This window comes from Henckelia pumila, chromosome 2, assembly GCF_033568475.1.
Source record: "Henckelia pumila isolate YLH828 chromosome 2, ASM3356847v2, whole genome shotgun sequence".
Taxonomy (NCBI): domain Eukaryota; kingdom Viridiplantae; phylum Streptophyta; class Magnoliopsida; order Lamiales; family Gesneriaceae; genus Henckelia; species Henckelia pumila.
Genome location: NC_133121.1, coordinates 174,091,986 through 174,109,286, shown reverse-complemented (window position 1 = coordinate 174,109,286; position 17,301 = coordinate 174,091,986). Strand labels below are relative to the sequence as shown.

Genomic DNA, 17,301 nt, shown 5'->3' with positions numbered 1-17,301 from the left:
AATGTTTGCTAAATATTTATAATTTGATTTTAATAAAAATTGTGTATTATGGGTTGAATAGATTTAAAAATTATACTATCAGGGGGTCAAATATGCATTTTTAATATTTCACAGGGATATTTGATGCGAAAAAAAATATCAAAATGTTTGCTCAATCGCATCCATTGCAGTTTCTTAACAATGTGTTGAGGAGAGAACAAGCAGAAGATCTCTGATTCTTCGTTCAAAAAACTCTCCAAGTTACTTGAACAGATCTGGGCCTCTATTTTCGATTGGGCCCTTTCAATCATCACTTTGGACAACCGGCCGGTGACTTAACCAACTGGTGCATGGGATACCAAAGCTGCAGGTGCACAAATACAACAATGCAGCTATCACACAAAGTCACTTCAAAAAATAAAAATTATACCATCTGGTGTCATTTACTCTTTTGACATGACTTGAATATGCGTGGAACATGTAAATCAGCTTATACACAAATCAGGGGAAAAGATAGGAGAAAATATAGGTAATAGACAGACACATATTCTTCCAGAACAATCACTTCACAAAATCAAAATTGCAATAATTTCTAAGAGTAAACCTATTACCTTTGTTTTGTGATCTTTGTTCTATATTGAAGGGATATTGAGAATTTACACTAGATATTTGATCCCTTCATTAAAAAACAAAAAACAAAAACAAAAAAAACAAAAAAAACAAAAAAAAAACACTGAATCAGTAATGGGTAAATAAGATTTTGACACACAACTGTTTTCAGAATCAGGGAGAACAACTACATGTTCTTTCCGACTTCTAATACAAAACTTGAATGTAAAGATAAAATTACACAAAATTTGAAATGTGCTCATTTTGGCCTTTCTTTGTCTGTCTGGGGATGTCAACAAAAAGGAATCTATGCACGGCACAGTAGTAAAACTAACAGCATCGTCCATCATAGTCTACTGCATATCCTCGTGATAAAGGTGAAGGCCAAGACCAAATCGAGCGCAAGCTCGTCGAAATGCCATTGCTTCCGCCTTCTGCATCGCATCTCCGTAACCGCCTTCCTCGCTAACTAACGCAGTTCCTGTTGATTCCCTATACATCTAGTGCAAATACGAGTATAACAATGAATTTAATTGCCTTGAAATTTTATTTCAGCCACAACATTTTGTTAATTCCTTGGACAGAGAAAAGAGAATTCAAGAATACATCAGCATTGCTAACATAATACGATCAGAAACCAAATTTAAAGATGCAAGATCTTTTTATTTTTTTAAAAAAAAAAATTTAAACAAACTTTCATGCATACACAAGCTGATGAGCAAAAAGACGATTTTATACCAATGTGAAAGAATTGAAGGCCACTTGGATCTATCCCAACAGTCAACACAATACTCGAACTATCACTAGTCAAAAAAGAAAGAAAGAGAAAATTAGAAGCAGGCACTGGATAGTGGATAGTGTACCTCTGCATCAGTCCCATAAATTGTAACGCGGTAGACAAGAGATACGGATTTCCCATCGGGTGAATAAGTGATGCTGCGGACCTCACCAGACCATTCTACACAATTGAAACCTCATTATGAGGCAATCCAATCAGCAACAGTAACTCGATGATGAGAATAGGATACCATACCTGGAGCGTGTAAGTTCATAATCCGATTCACAATGTGCCTACAAAGAAGACAAAATTAAGCAAAGTTTTTCAAATACCAATGAAATCTTAATCTTTTTTTACCAAGGGATGTATTTGATGGAGAAGCCATCAGGTTGGGTTCGAAGACTGAGGAGGGATTCCGGCACTTTCTTGTTGAGCTGCTTAAGTACATGTGAAAGAGGTCTGCCTATTCCCGAGGTCTCAATGGCGTCGTCTTCTGCTTCAATTGTTTCTTTAGCAGATGAGAAACAACGGAAGCGGTAATTGTAGACCTTCAAGCTTGAACAAAACCCTCGTCGCACCGCCATTTTCCCCAAAAACGCACGAGAAATCAGAGTGAATGATGAGAATTAACACAAATAAATTGGTTTGGTTAGGTTTGAAACTCGAGTTCATTTTTATTTCTACTGAGGATATAAGCATCCCATTTATCTTCAAAGCAATCTTTCATCTCTCTGGACCTGTTGCAGGAACATATTAATCAACCATCAGCCTAACATAATGTAATGGCTCATGCCCGATAACCGATAATGAATAAGCATATTCAGAAGGATATAGGTAACTTCACAAATGAATAACTATGCACCTAAGTTGCAGAAGATTGTGATCAGATAAAATATAAAGATTAAAAGATTAAAAGTCTATTTAGTTTGTATATAGTTCAGATACAATGGTCAGAACAAAATTATAAATAGGCCAAAAAATGGGATGTATGTAAGCTAAACCACAGTGAGAAAAAAAGAATCCAATTACTGATTAATACCCCACCGAGTTCTCAAACCTTGTTTGGCCAAAATTGGAAAAAGCATGAGATTAGTTTTATCATAACATGTATATGGCTATTATTAATAGCTATTAACCTACTAAAAATAAGGAAAATCATAATTCATTGAGATTTTACTGAACCAATCTTCGCCAATCAAACTAGTAGACATTAATAATCATTTTCTTCACATTTTAAAAGGTGTGCTTCATTCTTGAAACGTTTCGGATGCTGCATGCCTAAAGCAGTCAAAACTCTTTGCATTTACTACAATGGAAGAAGTGGTGGTGGACGACATGCCACCCTTTCCACAACTTTCTACAATGTGAACCAAGCATGCCATAATACTAATCATGAGCCAATCTTCTTCCAGACGAAATTGAGTCGTGTTTAAAACTTAAAGGTAAAGCGGAATATGGTCTTAGAAATTTGCTGAATTTTTTAAGACAAAACTTTGATAGAAGTCACACGCCCCGGCGGCCAATCTTTAACTTGTGCCTGGGACGGCCAAAAAACTAAAGCATAAAGAAAAGAGAAAAAATGTATAGAAAAAAAACCTCACATATTACTCGGAGGATATGCTTATATCAATATTATTTCCAAACAGAATATGAATTAAGCATCATGTTATGATGTATAGAGTAATCCCAATGTTTTTTATGCATACACACCAAAAAACAAGTATTTTAGTAACAGATAAATTCATTTTTGAATACCATATTTCTGTCTCTTAAGCATTTAAAATCCCTTTTTGAAAGCCCCGTCTCTGATTTTGAGACAGAGATGTTCCATTCCTAATTCTAGAGATGGATTATAGAGCCATTTGTGAATCCATTTTCAGGTTGATTAATAACTTTAGTTTCAAGTTCCAACTCTATCACTAGTTCTGTCTTCATCGTTATTCAGCCCCAAAATTATTTATATTATATACTCGTATACAAATCCATTTGTAACTATAATTTAATTATATATGTCAGAAGAATGTAAATCTCATATCTTCTTCAACGTATGTACACAGGTTTAAATAATTACAGGGAGAAAGACAAAAAAAGGAAAAAATATAAACTATGGATTCATATCTACACATTCCATAATCTATAGCAATTTAAGATTCACATAATCAATCTAATTATATAGCCGATTTGATTGAAAGGCTGGATTGTTCAGACCTTTAGTGAGCACATCAGCGAGCTGACCAATGGTAGGGACATATGGTGTACAAATAAGTCCACTATCAATCTTCTACTTAATAAAGTGTCCATCCACTTCTACATGTTTCGTCCAATCATGCTGCACTGGATTGTGGGCAATATTAATAGCAGATTTATTATCGCATAAAAGTTTCATAAGTCCTTCCCACTTGATTTGAAGATCATCAAGAATTATCTTGATCCACAATAACTCACATATCCCCAAGGCCATTGCTGGAAATTCTGCTTCAGCACTTGATCGTGCTACCACATTTTGTTTCTTGCTTCTCCATGTCACCAAATTTCCCCCTAGGAAAGTGCAATATCCCGATGTAGATCTCCTATCCACAGGTGATCCTGCATAATCTGCATCGGTATATGCTTTGATGCTCAATCCAGTATTTCTTTTAAGCAAAACACCCTTGCCAGGACTTGTCTTTAGATAATGTAGTATCCGATGGACTGCTTGTAGATGTCCTTCTCTTGGATCATGCATAAATTGACTCACAACACTCACTGGATATGCAATATCCGGTCTCGTATGAGAAAGGTATATAAGCTTCCCTACCAGCTTTTGATACACTTCTTTATCGACCACAGGGTCTTTAGTGAATTCTCCAAACTTCTGATTAACATCGATTGGTGTATGGGCTGGTTTGCAATTCAACAGCCCTGTCTCCTTCAATAAGTCTGTGACATATTTCTGCTGTGAAATGAAGATGTTTCTGCTAGAATGTGCCACTTCAATTCCAAGAAAATATTTCAGCCTCCCAAGCTCCTTCACCTCAAATTCTTTAGTCAGACATTTTCTTAGAATCTGTTTTTCGTTTTCATCATTCCCAGTCATGATTATGTCGTCAACATACACTAGGAGGATTGTGACTCCCCCTGAGCTTGAGTGTTTGAAGAAGAGCGTGTGATCTCCTTGACATTGTTTGTACCCAGATGTAAGCATTACTTGGGTAAATCTTCCAAACCAAGCTCTTGGTGATTGTTTGAGTCCATAGAGAGCCTTTTTAAGTCTGCAAACTTTATTATCCCTTTCGCCGCCCTTAAATCCTGGTGGTATCTCCATGTAGATCTCTTCATTCAAGGTGCCGTGTAGGAAAGCGTTCTTCACATCAAATTGATTTAAGTTCCAGTTAAAGTTGGCAGCAAGAGAGAGTAAGATCCTCACTGTATTCATTTTGGCAACTGGGGCAAAAGTCTCATGATAATCCACTCCATACGTCTGTGTGTACCCTTTCGCAACAAGTCTGGCTTTGTACCTTTCTAAGGATCCGTCAGAGTTGTATTTCAATGTATACACCCATTTGCAGCCCACAATCTTTTTTCCCGGTGGTAGATTAGTGATCTCCCAAGAGTTATTCTTCTCTAGTGCCTGCATTTCCTGTTTCATAGCAAGTCTCCAATTCTCATTAGATAAAACCTCAGACAAAGAATTAGGAATATCAATAGTGTTTAGACTCGTTAAGAAACTTCTGTAGGATGAAGAAATTTTTTTAAATGTAACATGATTTGCCATAGGATAAAGGGGCCTAGTGGTACATTCTCTGGTTCCTTTTCGAATGGCAATAGGTAAATCATTTGTTTGGACAGATTGTGAGGCTGGGATTTCAGTTTCAGACCATACCTCAGTGACCGGATGTGGTGAGGCTTCTTGGACTTGTGCAGGATCAGCGTCAGGCCTTCTCCTCCTTGAGTATACTTGGTTAAAGCGAGTATGACCAGTTTCATTGGAGGGTGAGGATGGATCACTCACTGCTGGAGTAGAATTTGGTGCTGAGGTGGTAGAAGGCAGTTCTAACAAGAATGCATCCCTATCTTCATCACTAAGAGATGACAAGTGTTCTTCAGGTGAATGAGGCTGGCTGAAATATGAACTGTGTTCATCAAATGTGACATCAATAGAGACAACAAATCTTTTTGTAGGTGGATGATAACACTTGTACCCTTTCTTAGTCGAGGAATATCCAACGAAGATACACTTTACAGCTCTAGGATCTAGTTTCCCTCTATTTTGACTATGGATGTGAACAAAAGCAGTGCACCCAAAGATCCGTGGGGTAAGATTATTCGATGGTTGTAGGTCAGGATAAAATTGAGAAAGAATTTCCAGTGGTGTTCTGAATCCCAAAACTTTAGAAGGGAGACGGTTTATGATATGTGCAGCGGTTAGTACAGCTTCCCCCCAATAGTTTTTAGGAACCTTTTTGTGAAAGAGAAGTGCCCGAGTAGTGGCTAAGAGGTGACCATTCCTGCGTTCAGCTACTCCGTTTTGTTGTGGAGTATTAACGCATGAAGACTCATGAATGATTCCTTCTTTTTCAAGATATGGAGATAAAATTTGGTTGAAATAGTCTCTAGCATTATCTGACCTTAATCTTTTTATCTTCACCCCAAATTGATTTTGGATCATGGTATGAAAATTTCGAAACACATCACTTAGTTCAATTTTGGATTTGAGAAGAAAAATCCATGAAATTCTAGTGCAATCATCCACAAATAAAACAAACCATCAAGATCCAGAAATATTCAAAACATTAGAAGGTCCCCAAATATCACTATGAATTAGATAGAAAGGGCTGGAACTTCTTTTATTGCTGGCTGGAAAAGAAACACGTTTGTGTTTTGCAAACTCACACACATCACAATGAAGGTGTTTATTTTCTAAACCTTTAAACAAAGATGGAAACATAACTTTTAAAATTCCAAAAGACGGATGTCCTAATCTGAAGTGTTGAAGCCAAATGCTACTGTTATTTGATGAAGATGAAAGAAAGGATGAAGATGTTTTATTGGTGCAGGTTTCCTCAAGGAGATAAAGGCCATTTGCCTCCTTAGCAAGTCCAATCTTCCTCCTCGAATCCTGGTCCTGAAAAATACAGAATGAAGGATAAAACAAAACATTACACTTCAAATCAAATGTAAGCTTTTGAATGGATATCAAGTTCGTTGATAGTTTGGGCACATGGAGAACATTTCTTAGTGTAATCAATTCACTAATGCCTACATCACCAATTCCTGTTACAGTGGTAAGAGAGCCATCAGCCATGGTTATTTTCCGGTTACTGGGACAAGGTGTGTAAGTAGTGAATATAAGAGATGAGTGTGCCATGTGGTCGGTGGCTCCGGAGTCTATCATGAATTTCTAATATCTTTATCTGAGACATTTATTCCTAAAGAAATTGGGTACTTACCTGAAAGCGCCAAGGAACATCTTCCAGATTTTACTCCACTAGACTTTTCAAGGGACAAAATCATTCCCTTGAGTTTTTCAATTTCCTCTTTAAGGTCAGTCTGCATCAGATTTGATTCTTGACCTTGTTGGCCGATGCTAAGGTTGGCCTGTCCAGAATTGCGTGGCTGCTGTGGTTGTGATCCTCCTCGTTGAGTTCCTTCATGTGGTATGCCGTGAAGTTTCCAACAAGTTTCCTTTGTGTGTGAAGACTTTTTACAATAAGTACACCAAAGATTCTTTTTGTTGTCACGTCCGAATTTTTTGGGAACTGCACTTCCTTCGCATTTTCTTGGATTGGATGGGAATGTTCTGATTTTGCTACCACCATAGCAGATCCTTCCAGATTTTGTGATTCAAGCATCACACCCCTTCTACTTTCTTCAGCTTGTATCATAAATATTGTCTCTTCCAGAGATGGAACTTCATCTTTCCCGAGAATTTGAATTCTAACTTGATCAAATTCAGAGTTTAACCCAGCCAAGAAGTCATATACTCGATCCTTTTCAATGAATCTTCGGAATGTGGTTGCATCTTCAGGGTCCTTCATTTCAATGACTCTATAATGGTCGAGTTCCTGCCATAAATTCAGCAACATATTTGCATACTCAGTAACAGGTTTGTTCCCCTGTTTCAACGATCCCACTTTCATTTTTATTTCAAAGACGTGGGCTGTGTCTCGAGCCTTGGAGTAGGTTCGACGGATTGACTCCCATATTGCTTTGGCGGTGGTTAAGAACATAACGGTGTCACTGATCTTGGGATCCATTGAGTCCCACAGCCAGGACATAACCATAGAATCAGCTTCGTCCCATGAGTCAAAGCCTTTTTCACCAGGTTTTGGTCCCTTGCCCAGAAGGTGACTAAGCTTGCCTTTGCCTTTCAAGTAGGTCTGCACGAATTGCGACCACTTCAAAAAAATTTTGCCATCCAGTCTGTAGCCTACCCGAAGATTCTGCAACTCTCCAATTGATTTATTGGGGTTAACTTCTTTAGTTTGAGTCGTAAATTTTGGTTCTTCAACTGCCGACATAATGATTGAATGGGGCTTTGATTAGAAGGAATAATAGGCTATAAAGTGGATGAGAAAGAAACACAAATCGCAAGGTTTAAAACCTAGCTCTGATACCATGTCAGAAGAATGTAAATCTCATATCTTCTTCAAAGTATGTACACTGGTTTAAATAATTACAGGGAGAAAGACTAAAAAAGGAAAAAAAATATAAACTATGGATTCATATCTACACATTCCATAATCTATAGCAATTTAAGATTCACATAATCAATCTAATTATATAGCCGATTTGATTGTGATCTCCAACAATATATATATATATATCTTTTATATAGAAACGATAGTATATTATATTATGCATACAAATATATCTTCAACTTTGTTACCAATGAATATCATAATCCATTTTTAAACAATTTACATATTCTTCATCAATATGTCACATTGCAAAAAACAAGAATGCCTTCCAAATAGATTAAGAATAATTACCACAACTAATTTATGCAGTCTATAACAAGGATTTTAAGGCAATATATGATACATTGAAATCAGCTATTAAGGAAAAGGTATTATATAGAATTAAGATCCATGGAAGAATGGTCACTCACACTTTGATCTCCTTAAGCAGTGAAATTATTAGTATTCTCCTGGAGAAAATCGTGCCAGCATGTTACTCTTCTGAAGCAATATATGCAAGTGAAACAAATAGGAAGAACAGAGTGAGTGGATGATCACCTATTGGCAATGACAATATCAACTAATACAAATAAATAAAAAAGAAGAAGCAACATTTAACCGAAGAAACAGAACAAATTACAAAATAAAGAAAAAGAGAGAACATTGCGAAAGGAAGCAAGATATAGGTTCACAGGCTCCTTCTGGATTTCAGAAAATAAATGAGTTGAAATATTTTTTTCCCAAATAGTTTTCACAGAAATTTCCAGCAATTTGGATAATATTCCCTCAATCTTTTTCAAAATTTCCAGAATATGTTACCTCTATTTAAAAGCCACAATTCCAACGATGATCATACAATTAATAGTATTTTGTATTTTTGCTCTTAATTAAGAATGAAACCCCTGATCTTATTAACCTTTGTTCTCGTAATCTGTAGCTTCGTGCTAGCTGCATTTTCTCATGAAAAGTTGACTACCATTTTCAGGAAGTAATACGATATACAAGTACAGAACACTCCCCCGGAGAATGGGTTGCCTTGCCTCTAATTTCTTCTCAATGGTAGCAAATATTCAAATACTGAAAGTCAAGTTCTAACACCTATAGTTTAAGATTTAAAATTTAAAAATTTATAAAGAAAGACAAAAAGAAACAATCATTTACCTTAGTATAGAATGATTGAGAATCACAGTTGGCTTTATGAACCCAGAAGAGAAGAGAAGAGAAGAGCGTAATTGCAAGTTTCGATCAAAAATCAACAAGTGCGTCAAGAACTATTTACTGGGGCGGCGTCGAATTGGGCTGGTGGTTTGTTGGGCTCGGTAGCAGACTGGACTCAGAAATTATCAATTGGATTTGAGAAACACAAAAATATCATTTCTTTACCTCTTTGTTATAACTACTATATATATCTTATGTTTTATTTCTTTTTACATTCTAAAATAACAAATTATTATTTTTCTCTTGAAAATTACATAATTTTATTTGTTATTTCAATCATATCAATAACTTAAAGATTTTTTATAAAAAAAATTATTAATTAAATTAAAATACGTGAATCACCGCAAAGAAAATCATAAGAAAACAAAATCATCTACTTTTGTGGTGAAGATTGATGCGTAGAGAATAGAGAGGACAATCGTGACTTTCGCATAGAAGAATTCTGAAGACCAAGCTATCAAAGTTCCATCGCTCTGGTTGAAGAATTCTAGCTGTTAAGGTGTAATTGACGGTGGTGTTGCACAACATCGGTATACAACACCGTGAACACTAACCTAGCGAAGTCCCTTTAGGTTTTTTGCTTGCGGCCTTAGTTCTCATAATACATCCTTTGACTTTATATACTTGTTTTATAGTTGTTAGGGAGTGGTTTTCGTATCTCAAATTGTTTGAGATATTTGATTTTTCTTTTACACTATCTAGTTTTCGTTTTCAATCTAGATTGAGTTTAGAGTATTGTTTGGATTTCTCAATGTGTTGAGAGATTTGAGTTTTATAGGAATTACTAGGATTGTTGAGAGATCTGAATTTTATAGGAATTACTAGGATTGATTTTTGTAATTGAATAATACTTAGTTCTAGTAATTATTTTTGTCTTGAGGCATCGCACAAGTGCAAGCACTTGTGCACAGTAGTTCGTGTGTTAACTGTTCTTTACTTTACCTCATTTTATTGTTTATTTTTGTTGCATAATTATCTATGCTTAAGTGTTTTAATTTATACGTATAAAGTCTTGGTTGATGTTTTATCTCATGTTACCAACATCATAGGACAACATGCATTAGTATGTTAAAATTTTTGGATTTGTCTATTATGTCCTGCTGATACCTTTCATTTAGTAACTTAGATGGCATTGTTGCGTCGATCAACTTAATTTTATCATTGTCGCAACAAAATAATATTGGAGTTTCGTATTCATATCTTTTAGCACCACACACCGACAAACAAAAATAGATATTGCTAATTGGTCATGTTCATCAATTTGTATATTGCATGTATTGAAATTCAGTTGCAACATCACACCTGGAAAATCCAAAGTTCACAAAAAAGGTTACATATTATTCACACAAACCATGATGCATCGATGCTCTCAAGAATATAATATGTTTTTGTTTATCCTAACCACAACGAAATTCTCGTCATTAACTTCCTCGGATGCTTTACACCGCTTCTCACTTGCTAATCTTCTTCGTTATCGCGCTATTATATAATCAATATATTGAGGGGCGTACTTAGATAAGTGGCTAGGCTGGGCTTAACATAGTTATTAAAAATGTGTTGTTAGTTGAAAATCTTAAATATAATTTGATTAGCATAAGTCAATTGTGTGAATATGACTACCTATGTAATTTCAAAATCTTATGATTTTTATAAAATTTCATAGCTCTAGCTGGCCTATTTTTCTTGCGCAGTTTTATTTTATTCTTTGAGGCCTTATTCTATTCTCAATCATTGCATTTCTCTCGATTTGCTTAAATTTTGTCATTTGTTGTAAAAAAAATTCATATAAATCTATATCCTACGATAAACACATAAGAAAAAAATATGATGTTTAAAGTGAACACACGAAAAAAATTTATACGTGAACCACTCAAAAAATACCTCATTTATGATAAAAAGAAGCGTAGAAACTTTAAAATTCAAAAATTTCTATTTCCATTTTCTAAATAAACAAGCAGTATTTATAAATTCGACCAGTGAATAACTCGAAAACACACATTATTTTCATTTTTCAATGAAAAAAAATGCAAAATTGTATAGAAAAATTTAGAAACTAAATCAAATAATTTTAAAAATTATCATAAATTTACTTCATAATTATTTCTAAGAAACCCACAAGTGCACACATCAATGAAACCAAGCAAATCTAATTTAAAAAACACAAAAATCTAGATAAAAATTGAAATTTTAGAACGAACGAGAAGAAACCTGAATTGAAAAATGATGTGAAGAAGTGGATATGCTTCCCATCACCTGCTTTCATTTTCTTTCAACAACAATTTTGTGAATCAAAGACCACAAATATATTTCAAAATACAAACTGGACCAAATATATATATAAATATATTTAAGAAAATGAGTTGGAACAAATCTCGCGCTAATAAAAATTTAATCTGGACTGAGATCGTTGAGCTTAAAATTAGTTTACATATATAAATATTAATACTAATCGGGAAAAGAAAAAAAATTAGGCCGTGGTTGGCTCCGCCCATGATAGTAATTACCTAGCTATAAAGAATATTATGGTTTTTCGGTTTTTGGTTTTATATCATTTGTTTAGTTTAAAAACAATGTTTATAACTATTGTCGATTAGATATCTGTAATATTTACTAGACATTAATAAACATGTATATAATTCAAAGTTATCACGTGCATGTATCGCACGTACACCTTCCTAGTATATATATATATATATATGAGCCACCGTTTTCATTTAATATTTAATTTTATTAATTGATTGATTAAATATTACAAGTAACAAGATATTATTAGTTAATGTATAATGTAGCATGCAAGAGGAATACATAGATAGATGAGATATGGATTAATTAATGATAGCCAATTGTTGAATGTTGATAGGATATGCGTCAGAAGGAGGTCCAGCATAAGCCCTGTGAGCAAGTATAGCATCCACAGCTTGTGTTGGATGGAAGGCATCCCAAAACACATACTCATTCCTATTGGCGCATGGGGTTGACCAAGGCATGCACGTTATCTGCCCTTGGTTCCTCCCTATTCCACAGCACCCTCTGTCCACCACCCTGAACCCATATCTCTCTGGATTGTTCAGTATGTCCCCGATCGCCCCGTATGTGTTCCCGTACACGAATATGGCTCCCGGGTGGGTTCCGTTGTTCATGGTCTTCACCAGGGACAGCAACCCTTCGTTGAAAGCACCAAGCATTTGGTTCACGTAGTCCACGCACCTTCCAGCTGCCGGGGCCTGCCCCGTCGCTAGCTGGCTCGGTATGCAACCCAGCGGGCCTACGCCTGCCACCACTATTTTGCGAAATCCCAAACTGTATAGGGTGACGAGTTGTCTAGCATAACGAGTGAGGAGAAGATTGGCGAACTGGGAGGGATTATAATTGAAGCTGGAGGGATACATGGCCGGCAACAAATAGTTGTTGATGTAGTCGTTACTCCCAAACACCAACACTGCTATGGCTTTGGCTAGATATCGGCTAAGGTTTTCTCCGCTCATCATGCTTCTCAATTGACTCAATGTGGTCTCAAAGTTTATCACTTGTTGGCTCAATGAGTACCTGTCTCCCTGTACGTACATACGTTCCAATATTTATAATATATATATATGCTAATTACTTTCTATTAATTATATATATATAACTCGATCTAGACATACAAAGTGTTGGCCAGTTTCGTCTAGTATGCCACCAGCTGCAGAAGCATAATTGACTCCTCCCAAAATTTTAGCTCCAGAAGTGGTGGGATCTGCAAATGGTGGAGGAGCTGCAATACCCAACCACCCACCTATATATTATATATATGAGAGTTACGTTAGTGATTATATTAAAACAAATAATTAATAAAGAAATTAAGAAATTTATAACTAATTTCATTTAAATAATTAATATACTACGTACCAAGGTAATCAACAAAAGTGTTTCCATTTGAGAATCTTCCGGTGGATCCAAGGTTGGAATCGATTCCATAAGGATAGTAGTTTGATTTGGCCATAGAATTGAGGAAATTGTTATTTCCATTATCCACCAAAGAGTCCCCAAATACGAACAATGCTGTCACCTGTGCACCACCTAATTGATCTACTGCACCTTTACTATTATTATTACTATTACTATTAGTGGATGAAAACACATTCACCATCAAACTCATCATCACTACTGTTATGCTGCAACAATAACCCGGCCACCTTCTCATTGCACCTAATTATAATAAATCTTCTTCTTCTTCTTCTTCTTTTCAATAATTAATGAGATGGAAAGTTATCTCGATCGACCTTTAATTTCTTGTTTTAATTGAGAAAAGAAAATAAATTCTTTGAAATATGAAAAGTCATGCTTTGAAATATGCAATATATATACATAGAAATTATATACACATGGAATGAGCTGCTAGCTAGCTGTTGCTATAAATAAATAAAATGTGTGTGTCATGATATCCTCACTTCTTTGGCACCTTTTCCTAATTTTAGAGCAACTAATTCCATATATAGTATCCTTTTAAATTTGGATGCATCCTACCCTATTCAATTGCTTTCTTGCAAGGTAAGAAAAGCGTGATTCAAAAATCATTAATTGATCACACTATTTTTCTAAACAACAATTGGTTGGATCACGATCAACATCAAACAATACCATCTTAATTTACCAATTCAAAATAACCATATTGTGCATGTACATTTCGGTTTCTTATATTCACGACATCAATTGCATGCCTTTTATTTTCTTCTATCAAAATGCTACTTGTGAATAACAACTTGTTATTTTTGTTGTACTACATAATTCATTATTGTTAGAATATGTGATTGATTTGATTGTTTCTTTTCTATTTTATGTGTCACTCCTATATTATAAATATGAGTGATTAATGGGTGAAATAGATGGATTCTATTCTCTCACCTTTTATATTCCTCTCTTTTTTTATCTAATTTTTTATTAAATTTATAATGCGTTGTCAGCATGAGTGCTCTTTGAGATATATATTTATAATAATCTTAATTCCTATTTCAACATCGATGCTCTTGAAGTAGCTTAATATTTAGATTTAATATTGATGATTTCAAAGTAGAATAAAATCACTACTTTTGATTTTATATTGATGCTCCTGAAGCACCACAACACATACGATTTCATATTGATAATCTAAAAAAATCTATGATCTATGTTTAAAATCAAATATTTTTTGATGTTCCTGAAGAATATTGACTGAAATTGGAGAGGGAGAACTTTTGAATTGAGACTTCTAAAAGAAGCCTCGGAGCCATTATTTAGTGTTGGAGTTCGGACGTTCCGAACTTTGCATGCGTGACATCTTTCCGAACGTCTTCGTTTCTCCTAATCACCTCTCCCTATTGAATTCACTTCACTGATGTTTCTCCTTCTGCTTTCCAGCCGAAACATACATATCATTTGCTTAAACCGTTCTTCATTCATCTTTAATAGGAGAGAATTAATATATAGTCCTTACGTTTACCTTAATGAAGGATTTGAAAACGTTGCAAATTTTTATGTCTTCTTTTACGGTCCTTTATGTCTTCTTTTACGGTCCTATTCATCAGCTTTGATTTTGAGTAATAATGTTGATATATTAATTATTGCTCATTGGTCAGTCGTCACTTTTTTATAACAAGTAGGCTTTGTTTCTTGCATGCACACTCTTTTTATTCCGTGTATAATGAATGACATACGATTGATGCACCTGTAATATCCATTGAGAAAGGAAATCAAATTCAAACCACTTGTCGGTAGAGGATATTAACTTCTGGATTGCTGATAACTTTTCCTACCATATAACTTCCCGACGACATTTGTGATGCGTGGTCGGCGTCCCTCCGCAATGTCCGCATGTGCTGCAAGGTATTCGTTATCGTCTGTTGTATGCTTTATTCGATTTGTTTATCTCAATGTCGTCTTCATTTCCTGCAGTAGTAATGCTGTTTTTGAATCTGGAATTGCGCGTGATGATCGGGCGATGCCTATCACTGTTGGTTAGATATATACCTTTCTTTTCCTTATCATCATGTTCACATTTTCAATTTTAGGTGATCAACTTTATCCCCAAAACACCATGTTAGTTAATTATACAAAATAAAATCTCAAATCTCCATTTGTAGGATCGTCTATTATTATTATTTTTTATATATATATATAGATAAAATGTTGTAATATTTATGTCATAAAATAATATAATATAAATATATAAAGAGTTGGTTAATTGAAATAACTATTTGTAATAAAATAACAAGTGCAACATCTATAAACCTTGAGGGAAAAATTCCACGTGATTTTTAAGTTAATCTAAAAAAAATGGCCGAGTCATAACTATTTTTAGCCCTTGGTTCAATGTATTTCGATTCTGATCAGAGAATCACATTTAATAGGTTGCCTCTAGCTTTCAAAATGGTAATATTATTTAAAGCTTTGTTCTTTAGGCGCTTCATTCACTACAACAAATATGCTAATTAACCACACTAAAAAGACAACGGTTTTATACACAAACTGTTGTCTTTTGACTTTTAACAACGGTTTTTACAAAAACCGTTGTCGTTGGCCTTATTTAAATGAAAGAAGACAACAATTTTTTAAAAATCGTTGTCTTATATGTGTAAAAGACAACGGTTTTAAAAACCGTTGTCTATGAGCGGGTTTTTTAGGCCTATGACAACGGTTTTAATTAACCGTTGTCTATGTGCATTTTTTTGAAGCTCTACGACAACGGTTTTTTTTACCGTTGTCTTTTTTTATTGTTTTATGTAGTGTAAGACAACACTTTTGTCTAAACCGTTGTCCTTTCTTTTTTTTTTTTTTTTAAAAAAATTATTTTAAAAAAACCTGATAACTTACGTATTTAACACATTTACCTACAAGCTTCCTTAACAGAACAAAGAACAAAAGAAAGAAAAGGAAATCCAAACCCTAGCCGCAATCCATCGCCCCTTCGACCCAGCTTTGCTCCGGCACCATACTCGCCGATCGATCACCGGAAATAGGTCGTCCGACCTCCATTCAGTTAGGATCCCTACTGTGCGTGTCTCGAAGCCATGTTCGTGGTTGATTCTGCACCAGGTGACTGCCCTTATCCTTTATTAGCCATTTTGGGTTGATTAGAAGTGTTTTAGCTTGGAATCAAAGTTTAGGAAACCATTCTGAAACATTCCACTCTTTTTAGCTCGTTTCAGCCGTGTTTGGATATATTCTGGTGAGCATTGGGGCTGCTCTAACTCCGGAGAAAAAAATTAGAGTAAGTAACGGGTATTTATTTTTTTTTGTTGTGGTGTTTCTTTGTCTTTTTTTGTTAAATTCGCTGAGGTGTATCTAAGAATGAGAATGAAATTTGGTAACGTAAACGAGGAGCTAATAAAAATAAATTGTAATATATATATGTTTTAAAAATTATGGTGATAAAAATCTATTGATTCTACATAAAGACATTTGCGGCTCACAAGATTTGAAGTGCATCCTTATGATTTACTTGTCTGCTTCTGCACTATAAATAATTTGCAGGCAAATTGGCATAAAGACATTTCCTAGGCAGTTGCTGAAATCTCTTTTGGCCATTGTTTTGGCAGTTGAGCACCACTGGTGAAGAGGTCGTAGAGATTGATAATATCAACATTAATTTGGCTTCCTTAATCGCCTCCGGTGAGCTTCTTATAAACCATACTTGGTCCATATACAAAAAAAAAAAATTAAAATAAACAAATCATCAAGCTTCCAAGAATTTGAAACTTCATAAATGTGAGGTTCATGAATTCCACACATCTTGATATATGATTCAACTTGCAAGCATATCAATCAACACAAGTTAGAGCTAACTTGTAACTTACTCTTCCGTTTTGCAGTTGACAAGAATGATATCGACCGCCAAAGCATCTTATGTGGTCGTTGCGAATGCATTCAAGAAGTTGGCTGCACTAGCCGGATTAGTTCAACAGCTGAAGGGGCTTTGAAGATCGAGAACTCGACAGTGGCGAGACACAACCATCAGTCCGACTGTGTGTAAAGGATGGAATGTAAGAAAAATAAAGAAGATACATGATTAGGATTTAGGATACATATTGGCACCCATGTATACTC

At 35.0% G+C, this 17,301-nt stretch overlaps 2 protein-coding genes across 4 annotated transcripts; both read right to left on the bottom strand.

Annotated features, from left to right (window-relative positions):
- Nucleotides 1–276: 276 nt before the first annotated feature.
- Nucleotides 277–9,270, bottom strand: LOC140882606 (DNA repair RAD52-like protein 1, mitochondrial). 3 transcript variants are annotated; one of them, XR_012150247.1, is made up of 8 exons: nucleotides 9,187–9,270; nucleotides 8,457–8,526; nucleotides 1,724–2,103; nucleotides 1,622–1,659; nucleotides 1,452–1,546; nucleotides 830–1,088; nucleotides 591–655; nucleotides 277–343 (listed from the first exon to the last, which is right to left on the bottom strand). XR_012150247.1 is itself a non-coding variant. In XM_073288699.1 (6 exons), exons 3-6 carry the CDS (start codon nucleotides 1,948–1,950, stop codon nucleotides 942–944), a joined length of 507 nt encoding a protein of 168 aa, XP_073144800.1. In that variant the 5' UTR covers nucleotides 1,951–2,103; nucleotides 8,457–8,526; nucleotides 9,187–9,270; the 3' UTR covers nucleotides 722–941. The 3 variants fall into 3 exon arrangements, 1 of the variants encoding a protein (XP_073144800.1); XM_073288699.1 differs by lacking the exons at nucleotides 277–343; nucleotides 591–655 and having other exon boundaries at nucleotides 722–1,088; XR_012150246.1 differs by lacking the exons at nucleotides 277–343; nucleotides 591–655; nucleotides 830–1,088; ... (2 more) ...; nucleotides 8,457–8,526; nucleotides 9,187–9,270 and adding an exon at nucleotides 3,575–6,034 and having other exon boundaries at nucleotides 2,020–2,103.
- A 2,791-nt stretch (nucleotides 9,271–12,061) lies between these two features.
- Nucleotides 12,062–13,423, bottom strand: LOC140878973 (GDSL esterase/lipase At1g71250). The gene is made up of 3 exons (XM_073282601.1): nucleotides 13,129–13,423; nucleotides 12,888–13,015; nucleotides 12,062–12,797 (listed from the first exon to the last, which is right to left on the bottom strand). The coding sequence occupies exons 1-3, from the start codon at nucleotides 13,421–13,423 to the stop codon at nucleotides 12,069–12,071; spliced, it is 1,152 nt and encodes a 383-aa protein (XP_073138702.1). The 3' UTR covers nucleotides 12,062–12,068.
- Between the last annotated feature and the right edge of the window lie 3,878 nt (nucleotides 13,424–17,301).

What these genes read in the sequence shown, in the direction of transcription:
- LOC140878973 (XM_073282601.1), bottom strand. Translation starts at nt 13,423, where the DNA reads ATGAGAAGGTGGCCGGGTTATTGTTGCAGCATAACAGTAGTGATGATG. An exon ending in CACTTTTGTTGATTACCTTG is followed by an intron (nt 13,016 to 13,128) that starts GTACGTAGTATA and finishes TATAATATATAG; the next exon opens with GTGGGTGGTTGGGTATTGCA. An exon ending in ACGAAACTGGCCAACACTTT is followed by an intron (nt 12,798 to 12,887) that starts GTATGTCTAGAT and finishes ATGTACGTACAG; the next exon opens with GGAGACAGGTACTCATTGAG.
- LOC140882606 (XM_073288699.1), bottom strand. Translation starts at nt 1,950, where the DNA reads ATGGCGGTGCGACGAGGGTTTTGTTCAAGCTTGAAGGTCTACAATTAC. An exon ending in TATGAACTTACACGCTCCAG is followed by an intron (nt 1,547 to 1,621) that starts GTATGGTATCCT and finishes TCAATTGTGTAG; the next exon opens with AATGGTCTGGTGAGGTCCGC. An exon ending in TTTATGGGACTGATGCAGAG is followed by an intron (nt 1,089 to 1,451) that starts GTACACTATCCA and finishes TATTTGCACTAG; the next exon opens with ATGTATAGGGAATCAACAGG.